We start from the raw sequence: 12224 nt of genomic DNA on the forward strand, positions 1-12224 counted from the left end.
GTGTTCAGGCCAAGGCCAGTCAGCCTATCCCTGGGGAGAACTCTTAGGAGTCAGGGAGGGGCTTGCATCTGGAAACTTCCATAGAAGCCTGACCAGCTCAGATCCAACTTAGCTCAGGAAAATCCCTCACCAACTCTTCCCCTTCCCCCAGACATCTACCTCTGCCTGGCTGCTTCTCAGACCTTTCTGAGCCTCTAATGCCTCTAAAGCTGCTAGGGCACCTGAACCAAAGCATCCCACCTGCTTGTCTGAGGCAGAGCAGCCCAGTGGGGCCTGGGTCAGGCCTCTACTGGCCTGTCCTGAGGCCCTCCCACTCTCCTCGGCCCCAGGCAAGGCTCCACAGGTCTTGTGAGGGCTTTTCAGCCTCTCTTCCCGCAGATGATCCTCTGGATAATTTACGCAGCAAATCCTCTTCAATCTGGGGTCCTGCATAAAGGGAACCTCCCATTCAATCTCTCAGCTTGGGTGGAGGTGGGGAGTGTCTGACGTTCCCCTTTAGTGGGTGTGGCAGGAGTATGGACAACCAGTAACTTAGACTTGGGTAATCGTCAGTTGGCTTCGCTACCCGCAAACCTTGCTGAATCCCTGGGATAACTAATGGTTTCTCTCCAACTCTCTCCTGGGGATGCCAGGTGAACCGTTCCCTTTTCTGTGGGGACTGGCTCAAGCCCCCGCGGTGCCGCGCTGCCGGAAGAGGCCACTCTTCAGGGGGTGACTAAAGAAGAGCCAGGTGTCAGGGCAACCCCAGGGCTAAGGGGCCGATCCCCTCATCTTGCCCAGAGCGGCTCCTCATACCTCGCGCTTCCGGGCGTCTCGGGTGCCAGGGCAGCCCCCAGGCCGAGGTCGCTCCTGCCCACTGGCGCAGGCATCCCGAGGTGCAAGCCCCGCCCCGGAGCCAACTGGCCCCGCCTCCGACTCCGGGCCCCGCCCCCGGCCGGTCCGCACTCCGGGCGGCGGGCGGGGGCCTGCGGTGAGGCGAGGTCTGCGCGCAGCTCTGGCCGCGGGTCGCTCCGGCGCTGTCCAGGCGGGGCCGGCCCGGCCCGGGCTGCAGCCATGGTAAGGCGGGCGGGCGCGGGGCAGGGCCGGGGCGCAGGGCCCGCCGCTCCCGGGCGGCTCGGCGGTGACCTGCGGCGCCGCAGCCTTGGCTCTGCGGGGCCGGGAACGCTCTTGCCGGCCCCGGGCTCAGGCAGCGCTGCGGCGGGCGGCGCTGCGTCGACGCTTCCAAGTTTTTCCCTTTGATCCGAGCGGCGAGGGAGCGGGCCCCAACCCCAGGGATGCTGCCCGCGTTCTCGGACGAAGGGGTGGGTCTGTGCTGAGAGAGGTGGGTGCCCCCCGGCCGAGACGCGTGCGTTGGGTAGAGAAGGGCGCGTCGGCAATGAGCGGAGGTGAGGGTCTCCGCCCTTGCCTGGGACAGCAGTTACCTGGGTGACCCTTCTTCACCCACTACCCTGAGCTTAGGGGGTCAGCACTAACTTCCTTTGGAAAACACACAGAGAAGGCCCACCAACACTGCCTGCCCTCCCCTGGAGGGTTGATGAGACCGCCTGGCAAGGAGCAGTCCCTGGGCCCTTCCCACAGCACCTTCTGCCCAGGGACCCCTGAAATGAAAGCCCAGACCACCATTCTGCTTGGTGAAATCAGCTATATACCTCCGCCTCTGGTACAGGAACCATGGAAAGCTTCCTTCTGCTGCATCCACGCCCCCACCCCCCAACCAGGTTGCTCTGCAGTGTGGAGGGGTGGAGGGTCGTCATTCTTGCAATCTGCCTGTGGTGGGAGGAGAAACAGTTACCCCCTGCCCATCCCCCCGAGAGGCCCTGGGTAGGAAGTTTTGATGCTTGGCTGTGAGAATGCCAGCTTTCCTCCTGCCATTGTTGCCAGAGCCTACCACAAACACATTGTGCTGGGTGTCAGGGCCTCCAGGCCCCATGCCAGCTCTCTTCCCAGTCTGGAACCCCACCCCCTACCCCCCACCCCACCAGCCTTTGCCTCTGCATTGGGAGGCATAGGCTGTTTACAGGAGGAGGGGATCCATGATCGCCCTGGGTGGGGGGGGCAGGATGTGGGCTATGGGCAGCTTTCAGAAGGAAACTCCCTGGGCCCCCACAGAATCAGAGGCCTCCAGTTCTGGAAAGGGCAACCTTTTGGGCTCTTGTCCTCAAGCTGTGTCTAGGCTGAGGCCCAAGTCTTGGCCAGGAAGTCTTGATGACTCTGTGACCTTCTCCAAAGGGGACTTCCTGGGAGAGACCAAGTGGTGTCTGTCTTTATCCCTGCTCCCCTCCTTCTCCCCACATGGGGGATGGACAGACTGATTGTTCCAGGGATGGAAGCCTTGGGGAGCACTGATTGTCCCCAGTGCCAGGCCCAGCAGGGGCTAGAGGAGCTGTTTCTGCCACACACTAAGTTCAGTTCAGCTGAGGCCTTAGAGCTTTCATCTTGGCTGAGGCCATCCTGCTCCTCTCTAATTAAAGGCACCTCCCCGCCCCCCACCACCACCACCACAGTTCCTAGCCTCAGGCTGTGCCCTCAGGCCAGCCCAGTACTTAGGCTGACTGCTTCATGTCAAGTCAGACTCATCTATAAGGATCTCCTTGTCAAAGGAATTAAGTATCCCAGCTGCTGTGGGATAGGTGGGGGAGAGCTCCTTAGCCCTAGAGTCCCAGAGAGTGTTCATTTGCATGTGTAAAGAAAAGAATGACAGGTCAACATTAATAACCATCCTGTGACTTATGATGCACCTTCTCTCCTCAGGTTCAAAGCAGCTTGAGTTATCTGTCATCTGGGAGTGCTTTCTCTCCCCAGCCTCCCTGGGAGGCAAGGAAGGGCCATTCACAATCAGACATTAAGGCCCTGAAATTAAGGCACTATTCAGATTCACAGAGGGTGCTCCCAAGCAAATCAGAGACATAGTCTCCTGATTCCTAGTCAAGCGCTCAGTCTGCACACTTACAGCCTGGCCCCTCAGTTTGTCTCCCACCTAACTTGCAGCTCTGAAGCCTCTGGGATCCAGTCCCCCATTGGCCTGAATCCATGCCCTTCAGAGACCAGTTTACTGCGGAAAAGATGGGATGATGGAATTGATACAGGTCTCCATGAGTCAGAGATCAGTATACTAGAGTGGAAGGAGTCCCTGGAGCAAAGACCCCTCTGTGCCTGCAGCTTTGCAGGGAAATCTAGGAGCAAATTTCTGAAGGCAGTTGGGGCAGGCAGGGGGTTTTCTACTGGGAGACCACAAAGAAACACTTGGAAGAAAAGTAGGGCCATTCCCATGAGACCTATACCCCGGGGCCCTAGGGAATTACAAACCATCCCACCCTACTTCAGCACTGCTTCAAGTTAAGGTTAAAGAGATTGGGGGGTTGGACTCCTTTGGGAGTAGGGTCGCCTTGACAGTTGTCCCCATGCACAGAAGGGCCAGGTCACCTTGGAGCAGCTCACAGCCCTCGGGTAGGCCTCATTGTCCTTGGGGGTGAGCAGGAGAGGCCAAGTGGATCAAGAGCCTGTGCTGCAGACAGACTTGAGAGGTTGGTGTTGTGCCCACCAGGGTAGGCAGGGGGCAGGCGTCACGTGGTGGCCAATCAGAGGAGGAGGGGACTTCAGAGAAAGGAGTGATCATTCTGCAGCTGAGCTGTCCTTGGAGGGTGGGAGCCAAGGGAAGGGGAGGAGGGTAGTGGGGTAGGGAAGGACATTCCACAGGCTTTTTTGGCCCCTGACAGAGACAGGGGGTCAAAGAAAAAGGGAGAGGAGCAAGCCAGGAAGCCAGATTTCAACAAGAGCATCAAGACACGGCTGTTTCTCTGTGTGGGGAACTTTGCCTGGGAGATAAAATTAGACCTAGCACTTGCTGACAGGAATCCTGAAGCGTGGGGCATGGACCATTCACTGGAATGGCGAGAGAATTCTGCCCCTGACAACAGGATTGAAACTAGGGTAAGGTGCTGCTCTGGGAGATGGGTGGATGGGAACTGTCTTCCCCTGTATGATTCAGGCTTAAAGTCAGAAAATGATTCAGCCATTGGCAGAGCTGGGGACTGGGATGGACGGACAGGAGGTAAGGACCCTGGTGTCCTGACAACTTGTGCTGAGCCCCTGTGGCCTGCCCCATGCTGATGAGCAGCCAGGGCTGGCAGAGAGGGTGGTGCTGAGTTCTTGGTAGTTGTGCTGGAAGATCATGGGGGACGGGGTCTCCATCAGCACTTACCCTTCTCCTTTCCCTGCCACCACTCCCCACCCCCAGTGTCTGTGAGGAAACCAGGCTGAACATAGTACCATCTCTACCACGTTTATCCTGACCCCCTGACAGAGACAGGGGGTCAAAGAAAAAGGGAGAGGAGCAAGCCAGGAAGCTTGCTCGGGACTGACTGCCAGGACACTGTGGGGCTGTGCTGAGGGGAAGGGCTTCCTGGAATTCCCCAGACTCTTGCTATCAGCCAACAAGACCGGCTGCCCTCTAGTCCCATCCCTTCTCTTGCTATATAATTAATTGTCCAACCCGGGATACTTTTGTGAGTGCAAGGGGGCACATAAACTGGGATGTTTGTGTATGGTCACCCCATTGGACCCCACACATATTAGACCCCCCCAAAATATATATGGATGAGAAAAGCCTGTTCAGTCAGGCTTGCCTCAGGACACTTTCATCACTAAGCCCCCATAAGCTGGCTCCAGTTTCAGGCTAAAGGGCTCTCTTTTCCTCCCCTCTGTCCAGGCAAACCCTGGAGACTATCATTATAGGCAGATGTGGGACTTGAGAGGTGACAGCCTGGAAGCCCTTAGGGGACTTTCCTCTCCAGCCCACCTATCTCGATCCCCCCCTCTCTGGCACAAACCTGGCAGTGTGCAAGTTCTCCTCCCTCGAGTCTTCTCTTTGCTTGGAAAAATTGTAATGGCAGGAAGACCAGGGCCACCTTATCTCCCCCTACCCTGCCTGGGACTACACCATGGTCTGGGGTAGCCCCTGATGGCTTGGCCAGCCCCTAAAGAGTGAGTCAGTCTCTGCAGCCGGCCCTTGTCCATTGTCTGGGGGTGGCACATGGCTATTGTGGGGCAGAGCTGAGCCCAGCACTGCCAGGCACCCCATGAGGAGTGCTTGCCCCCAAGAAGAGGGGAAGCTTTAGGGTCTAGAGCTGAGGGCAGGGTTAGGAGAAGCAGCCCCTCTTCCAAGCTGGGGTTGGAGTGGAACAGCATCTGCAGAGGAGCCAGACCATTCTCTGCCTACCTGTGGCTCATGGTTCAGGCCAGTCCCCTTCTCACTGCTGGCTAGAGATGGCTCTGGGCAAGGGGGGCAACTGAGGGGCACTGCCCTCTTTATGACCCTCACAGTTGGGGACTGTCAGCAGTTTTGGAGGCTCAGCATCATTCAGCCCTCCCTGAGCTATTCCATACCTGTGTCCTCCCATCCTCCCTCACCTGGCCCCTCCCCACTGTCCTTCACCAATACTCAGCAAGTGGAACTTTCTCTTCTGAGGCCCAAGGTTGGGCTCTGGTGTGGCTTTGTGTCTGGAGTGAAGGGGGCATGGTCAGCTGTATTGACCTCTGGGCAATGAGCCCTAAGGAGTAAGTACTCCCCCAGTGAAATCTGCACCTCAGTCCAGTAAAGGAGGCTCCGAGCCCCCTGCTGGCTCTTGACTTACTTGGGACCTGCTGCTCCCTCCTCCCTTTTCCCCTTACCTCCTGATCCTGCTCCATGCTGACTCTGCATTCTCCCTTGAATCCTGAGCCACCTCTCCTCTCAGCTCTAAATGCCTCTCTCTGCTCCCCTTTACCCAGTCCCACTCCTGACCTTTGGGGCATCCTCTGGCCTCTGGTTTTGCCAGATTCCCAGAAAGGGCAACCTCAACAAACACCCTTCTGGACTGAAGCTCCAGGATTGTAGCTACACAGTACCCAAGAGCAGGTGCCAGGACTTTGGGGGCTGCCCAGGGCTCCCTTTGGACCCCAGGGCCCTTCCTTGTATCTTGCATTGGGGCAGCACGTGAGCAGGTAAAGGTAAGATGGTGGCCACTTCTTCTGGCTTGGCTGCTAGTGCAGTTTCTTTCTCTTCTAACCACAAATGCTTTCCTCTCTCTCCTTCTCGCCTTATCCTGTCTTCCTCCTGTATTTTTCCCTTCCTGCCACCTCCCACATACCCTCCACCCCCTATCCCCAGATTAAGCGCTTCCTGGAGGACACAGATGATGCAGAACTGACCAAGTTCGTGAAGGATTTCCCGGGAAGCGAGAGCTGCCGCCAACCGGAAGCCAAGACCTGGGCATCCAGACCCCAAATCCCGGAGCCAAGGCCCCAAATCCCAGAGCCAAGGCCCCTGACCCCGGACCTCTGTGATGACCTGGAGTTCAGACCCCCCTCGTGGCCCCAGCCCTCTGACAGCCAGCAGTACTTCTGTGCCCCAGCCCCCTTCAGCCCCCCAGCCCGGCCCCGCAGCCCATGGGGCAAGCTCGATCCCTATGACTCCTCTGAGGTAGAGCCTCCAGCCCTGCCTTTGCTTTCCATGGGCTGCTGGTGCAGGAACAGCCAGGGAGGGAGGGAGTGCGTGCGTGTGTAGCTGGGTCCTCACTCTGTCCTATGTCATCCTCAGCACTGACGTCTGCCACCATAGGCAGCGGGAACTGACAGGATCAACAAGGGCAGGAGGCCCAGCTGGTGGCCCCTGGCAGAGTTTCAGAGGAGTCTGGCACTGCTCCTTTGGGCTGGGACAGAGACCGAGAGGGGTGGGACTAGGCTGGTGCTGGGTCCTGGGGCCCCTCCTGCCTCTCCCCCCTGATGCAGTCTGCCTTCCTGTCCACTAGGATGACAAGGAATATGTGGGCTTTGCGACCCTCCCCAACCAGGTCCACCGAAAGTCTGTGAAGAAAGGCTTTGATTTTACCCTGATGGTGGCAGGTAGAGCAGGGGCAGGGCCGGGTAGGGGGTGTTGCAGGTGGGGATGGTGAGTATGGAGGGTGGGTGGGGAAGGGGAGATGGGTAGGGAAGGAATCAGCAGCCAGTGGCTATGCCTTTTGCTTAATAGCCAGGAGCCATGTGCTGGAAAGTGTGTGTATACACTGTAGGGTGTGAAGTGGTGGAAAGAGCATTTGATCAACAGTTTTCTAGCATTTGCCTCTTTCTGTGTAACCTTGAGCAATCCCTTGCCTTCTCCAGGTCTCATTCAAATGAGAAGGTGGGATAAGCTGATCTCTCTGCTTCCTTCTAGCTCTAAAATTCTATGGTTTGGTTAGTCACCTTCTCAATCAGATAAGAAAGCAGCTCCCCCCCCACATCATAGTCCAGAAGGAGCCTCTTGGCCATAAATCTTACCTTCTAATCTGGTGCCTCTGTCCTCTCTCTCTTGCCAGGAGAGTCTGGCCTTGGCAAATCCACCCTTGTCAATAGCCTCTTCCTCACTGACCTGTATCGGGACCGGAAACTCCTAAGTGCTGAAGGTAAGGAAAGGAGAGGAGCATGAGGACAGGCAGGTCTTGGGAAATCACACTTAGCACAGAGCCTGGGGATGGGGTGCTCCCCAGTATGCAAGGAAACCATGGCTTCCTAGAGAGATTGACAGCATCTCTCCATAGGCCTGTCTAACCTGGCAGCCCACCAGCCAGTTCCCTAAAGATTTGGGTGCTGAGGCAGGGCAGAGACCAGAATCCTGCTCTCACAGTGATCCTCTGATCCCCAAACGATTCCAGGAATCCAAGAAAAAAGCCGGGAGCAGAGAAGAGGCTAGGGCCAGAGCCAGCAGCCACCGGCATTTCCTGTGTTGGGAAATGTGCTCTTTGCTGGTTCCCAGAGAACAGTCCCCAAGCAGCTTGGGGGTGGGAAGGGGGGCAGGGTGGATGAGGGAGTCTGGGTGAAGCTGGCTGGGGTGGGTGGTTTGTCCTGATGAGGCAGGTCCCTGCCCTTGCCCTGGCCTCAGTTTCCCCCTTCTCCAGAGCGGATTATGCAAACCGTGGAGATCACCAAGCATGCAGTGGACATAGAAGAGAAGGGCGTGAGACTGCGGCTCACCATTGTGGACACGCCAGGTTTTGGGGATGCAGTCAACAACACAGAGTGGTATGTCTGAACAAGCACAATGCCAGTGTTCCCCCCACCACTACCTTACACACACATAGTTGCACACAGGCACAGACATACTCAACCCCCTTTCTGGATCATCATGTCCTCTGTAGAGGAAGAGGGAAGGGTTTAAAATAGATGATCTTTGATGCTTCTTTCTACTCTGACCTATAATTCTTTCATTCTGGAAATGAGGATGGGGACACAAGATGAGAAAGAAGTATCTCAAATTAGCATACACATGTGAAACTAGGTAGCACAGGACATGACATATAGTAGGTGCTCAATAAATGTCACTCTCCCTCCTTCCTTTCCTTTTGCCAGCGACTTCTTAGGTGCCACAAACAAGTCTTGTTAAAGGGGTAGGGTGCATGGAGAGAGGGATGAAGGGGAGGAGAGACAAAGGGAAAAAAATTAATGGAACTTTGTTTAAACTTCAGATAATCTTCAGGCTACCTGTCAAAAGGTAGCTTTGCCATACTTCCCATCATACCCCTGACCTTTCTTCAAAAACTAGAGGGATGCTTAGGCAATGGTCAGACCAAGAGAGTAGAGAAGAGATGAAAAGTGGTGCCTTTGATGAAGAAGTTAGGCAGGGTGGTACTGTGAGCCCTGACTGAGAGTTCAAACCTTGACTCAGCATTTAGTAACTGCATGTTCTTCAGAAAGTGACTGTGTTCATATTTCTTGAGTTGAAAGCTATCTGCCCTTAACACAAGCCAACTCCCAAAACTCAACAGCTCAAGTTGGTGAGGTAACAACTGGGTGGTAAACTTCACCCAGTTGATCTGAAAATCACCAGGATTATGCATTGAAAACTGTAAGGGTTTTTTTTAAATTATACTCACGCAACATTATTTGCAGGTCCCACTGTGAAATGAAAATGTGGGACCCCTTGTTCAAAAATTATGAAGAATTTCAAGACAGTGACAGCAGAGCATCAAACCACGCACCCTTTCTAAGTATGGGGCTCAGTCTGACATACCCAGGTAGCACACCCAGGAAGCTGGCTCTGGATCACTCCTTAAAAACCATCAGACCCTCATGAGACCTTTCTGCGCTCTGAAACTCCATTATGTGCTTTATCAGTACAACATACGACTTTTGGCTTAGCAAACTGGTTCATCCTCAACTCCATAGTCTGAGCCTTGGGGAAGGGCCATTTCTTACATTTTTGCCACAACACTGTGCTGGAAAGTGGTACCTGGTCTGATCAAGCACAGTGCTTGTTTGAGGTGGGCTCAATGTCATATCATCCTTCCTTCTCTAGAAAGGGGGGATGCCAAGGAGTATGTCCCAGCAAACCTGGCCTGTCCTTAAACCCTAGTCCTAACCAGTACCTTACTCCTACTCTCCTTTGGTCAATGTACTTACCTCCTCTTACCTTCCACAATAATTTCACTTGCCTGGCTTCTCCCAGTTTACAGTGCATTCCACATATATTCATTTAGTCAGTCAGTACATATTAGGTGTCCATACTAGGACATACTAGGTGTCCAGCCCTATGCTGGACAGTTTAAGGGATACAAAACAAACATGAATGATCTCTGAACCTGAGAGGCTTAGAGTCGGTGATGGAGGGAGGTTTGCACAATTCTCTTAAGTGTGTCAATCAGATGACAATTCAAGTCAATAAGTGGGTCAGGCAGTGTAGTGGCAAATACACTGAGCTAGGAGTCAGAAGTTCAGGGACTGAAGTGGGTAGTGAATTTACTAGCCAGATGATCTACAGCAAGTCTCTTAGCTCCTCTGGACTTAGTTTCTTCATATATAAAGTGATGCTAGTAACACCCACCTGTCAGGGCAATGAGGAATAAACCAGATAACAGAAGAGCAAATGACTTGAACATTGAGATTTTTGATCTTATGTACATATTGTGTGGTGAAAAAAAGAGCAGTGTGCTTTGTTGTAGTCAAAGGAGGCTTCCTGGAAGAGATGGTTCTTGGATATGGTCTTGAATCATGCAGTAGAAGGGTGGAAGCACGTGAATAAAGTCTCAGAAGCTGGATTATGAACCTAACTTAGGGCTTTCAGTTGCTATTCACCTGCTATTCTTATTTTTCCTTTGGTCACCTAGGTCCTATTCTTCTCATCTAACTGGTATTTATTGAATGCTGCCCATGCGCTTAGTCTGATTTACTATCAGGGCATGTACAATGCACCCCAGTCCCACCCAGATAGCTCCATGAAGATGTAGTACAAGAAAGTCAGGGAATAACAATTTCTTGGAAGCACTGCTCAGGGCATAGGCTACTTCTCTGTATCCCAGAGCTCATTAGGTAGCTGCCACTCCCCACCGTTTCTCTGCTTGTCTGTCTCTGCCCCAGCTGGAAGCCTGTGGCAGAATACATTGACCAGCAATTTGAGCAGTATTTCCGAGATGAGAGTGGCCTGAACCGCAAGAACATCCAAGACAACAGGGTGCACTGCTGCCTGTACTTCATCTCACCCTTCGGTCACGGGTATGGTCTGAGCCTGAGGCTCCTGGCACCACTGGGTGCTGCCAAGGGAACAGGCCAAGAGCACCAGGGGCAGGGCAGCCACCAGCAGGTGGTCACAGATTCCTGTTCCTCAGGCTCCGGCCGTTGGATGTTGAATTCATGAAGGCCCTGCATCAGCGGGTCAACATCGTGCCTATCTTGGCAAAGGCAGACACACTGACACCTCCTGAAGTGGATCACAAGAAACGCAAAGTGAGGGAAGCTAGTAGGGGAGGGGATTGGGTGGGGCCTCTAGAAAGGATGGGATCTTCAAAACCGTGGGCCCCTCATTTGTGTGTTAGATCCGGGAGGAGATTGAGCGCTTTGGAATCAAGATCTACCAGTTCCCAGACTGTGACTCTGATGAGGATGAGGACTTCAAATTACAGGACCAAGCCCTAAAGGTGGGGCCATACCAGGGCATCCCTTTCCCATCTTTTTTCTTCTGGGCAGAAGAGGGGAGAGAAATTCTCTATAAGAGTAGGCCTTTGGGGTGGGGAAAGTCCCTGGCTTCCTGGAGTGAAGCAGAGATGAAGATATGCAGGGAAGGAACAGGTGAGAATGGAGGGAGTGTTGACAGGCACCCCTAACTTTTTCCAGGAAAGCATCCCATTTGCTGTAATAGGCAGCAACACTGTGGTAGAGGCCAGAGGGCGGCGAGTTCGGGGCCGGCTGTACCCTTGGGGCATTGTGGAAGGTAAAGCACTGAGCTTGTGACTGGGGACCTCCTTGCCCTCAGTGGCTCTCCCCTACCCATGGCCCTCGCTGACCCCTAGCCTTGCTATGCAGTGGAAAATCCAGGGCACTGCGACTTTGTGAAGCTGAGGACGATGCTGGTACGTACCCACATGCAGGACCTGAAGGATGTGACACGAGAGACGCACTATGAGAACTATCGGGCACAGTGCATCCAGAGCATGACCCGCATGGTGGTGAAGGAACGGAATCGCAAGTATGGCCAGAAACCAGGACAAAGCTGGCAGGGGGGATCCAAGCGTGGCCTTGGATGAGATCAAGCCCTTCCTTTGTTCTTCTGTGCACCCGGGGCTCATTCCTGTCTGGTGCTGGGGTCTTCCTAGCCTTACCAACCACCCCACTTTCCCCTTCCCCTCAGCAAACTGACTCGAGAGAGTGGTACCGACTTCCCTATCCCTGCTGTCCCACCAGGGACAGATCCAGAAACTGAGAAGCTGATCCGAGAGAAAGATGAGGAGGTGAGAGCAGGATGGGGTTGGTAGTGGTTAGCAGCCCGGGAGGTCCCCTGATTGATCATAAACCTCAGCATCTCTTGGTTGGGAATAGAAAGATTCCTGGCCCTGGTGCATATTTGGGTCCTGGATTGGTGGATGGTTCTTCTTGGAGTTTCCATCACACCTCACCACACCCCGGGGCTTTCAAGGCCCTGGCTCAACTCCTCAAAAGGCATTTTGATGCCTGTGCCTATTCCAGTTGCGGCGGATGCAGGAGATGCTGCACAGAATCCAAAGGCAGATGAAGGAGACCCATTAGCTGGCTTTTAGCCCTGGATATTTAAATCTCCTCCTCTTCCTCCTGCCATGCCTGCCCCTTCCAGCACCAGCTCTGCTCAGGTCCCTACAGCTTACTGCCACTTTGCCTTTCATCCCTGCTCCCTCTCCAGAGACTCAGAGGAAAATAAAGTAACAAATCTATCGGTGGTTTCTGGTGTCCCTCTCTGTGTCTTT

At 54.3% G+C, this 12224-nt stretch overlaps 1 protein-coding gene across 6 annotated transcripts; it reads left to right on the plus strand.

Annotated features, from left to right (window-relative positions):
* Positions 1–682: 682 nt before the first annotated feature.
* LOC119513600 (septin-4) lies at positions 683–12196 on the plus strand. 6 transcript variants are annotated; one of them, XM_037808962.1, is made up of 12 exons: positions 683–1056; positions 6149–6460; positions 6789–6882; positions 7335–7421; positions 7914–8037; positions 10369–10503; positions 10617–10734; positions 10824–10925; positions 11122–11218; positions 11311–11473; positions 11636–11735; positions 11971–12196. In XM_037808962.1, exons 1-12 carry the CDS (start codon positions 1054–1056, stop codon positions 12028–12030), a joined length of 1395 nt encoding a protein of 464 aa, XP_037664890.1. In that variant the 5' UTR covers positions 683–1053; the 3' UTR covers positions 12031–12196. The 6 variants fall into 6 exon arrangements, with proteins under 6 accessions (XP_037664890.1, XP_037664892.1, XP_037664889.1 ...); XM_037808961.1 differs by lacking the exon at positions 683–1056 and adding an exon at positions 3678–3930; XM_037808964.1 differs by lacking the exon at positions 6149–6460 and having other exon boundaries at positions 949–1056.
* Positions 12197–12224: the final 28 nt, after the last annotated feature.

The sequence above is a fragment of the Choloepus didactylus genome, chromosome 18, assembly GCF_015220235.1.
Source record: "Choloepus didactylus isolate mChoDid1 chromosome 18, mChoDid1.pri, whole genome shotgun sequence".
In the NCBI taxonomy this organism is placed as follows: domain Eukaryota; kingdom Metazoa; phylum Chordata; class Mammalia; order Pilosa; family Megalonychidae; genus Choloepus; species Choloepus didactylus.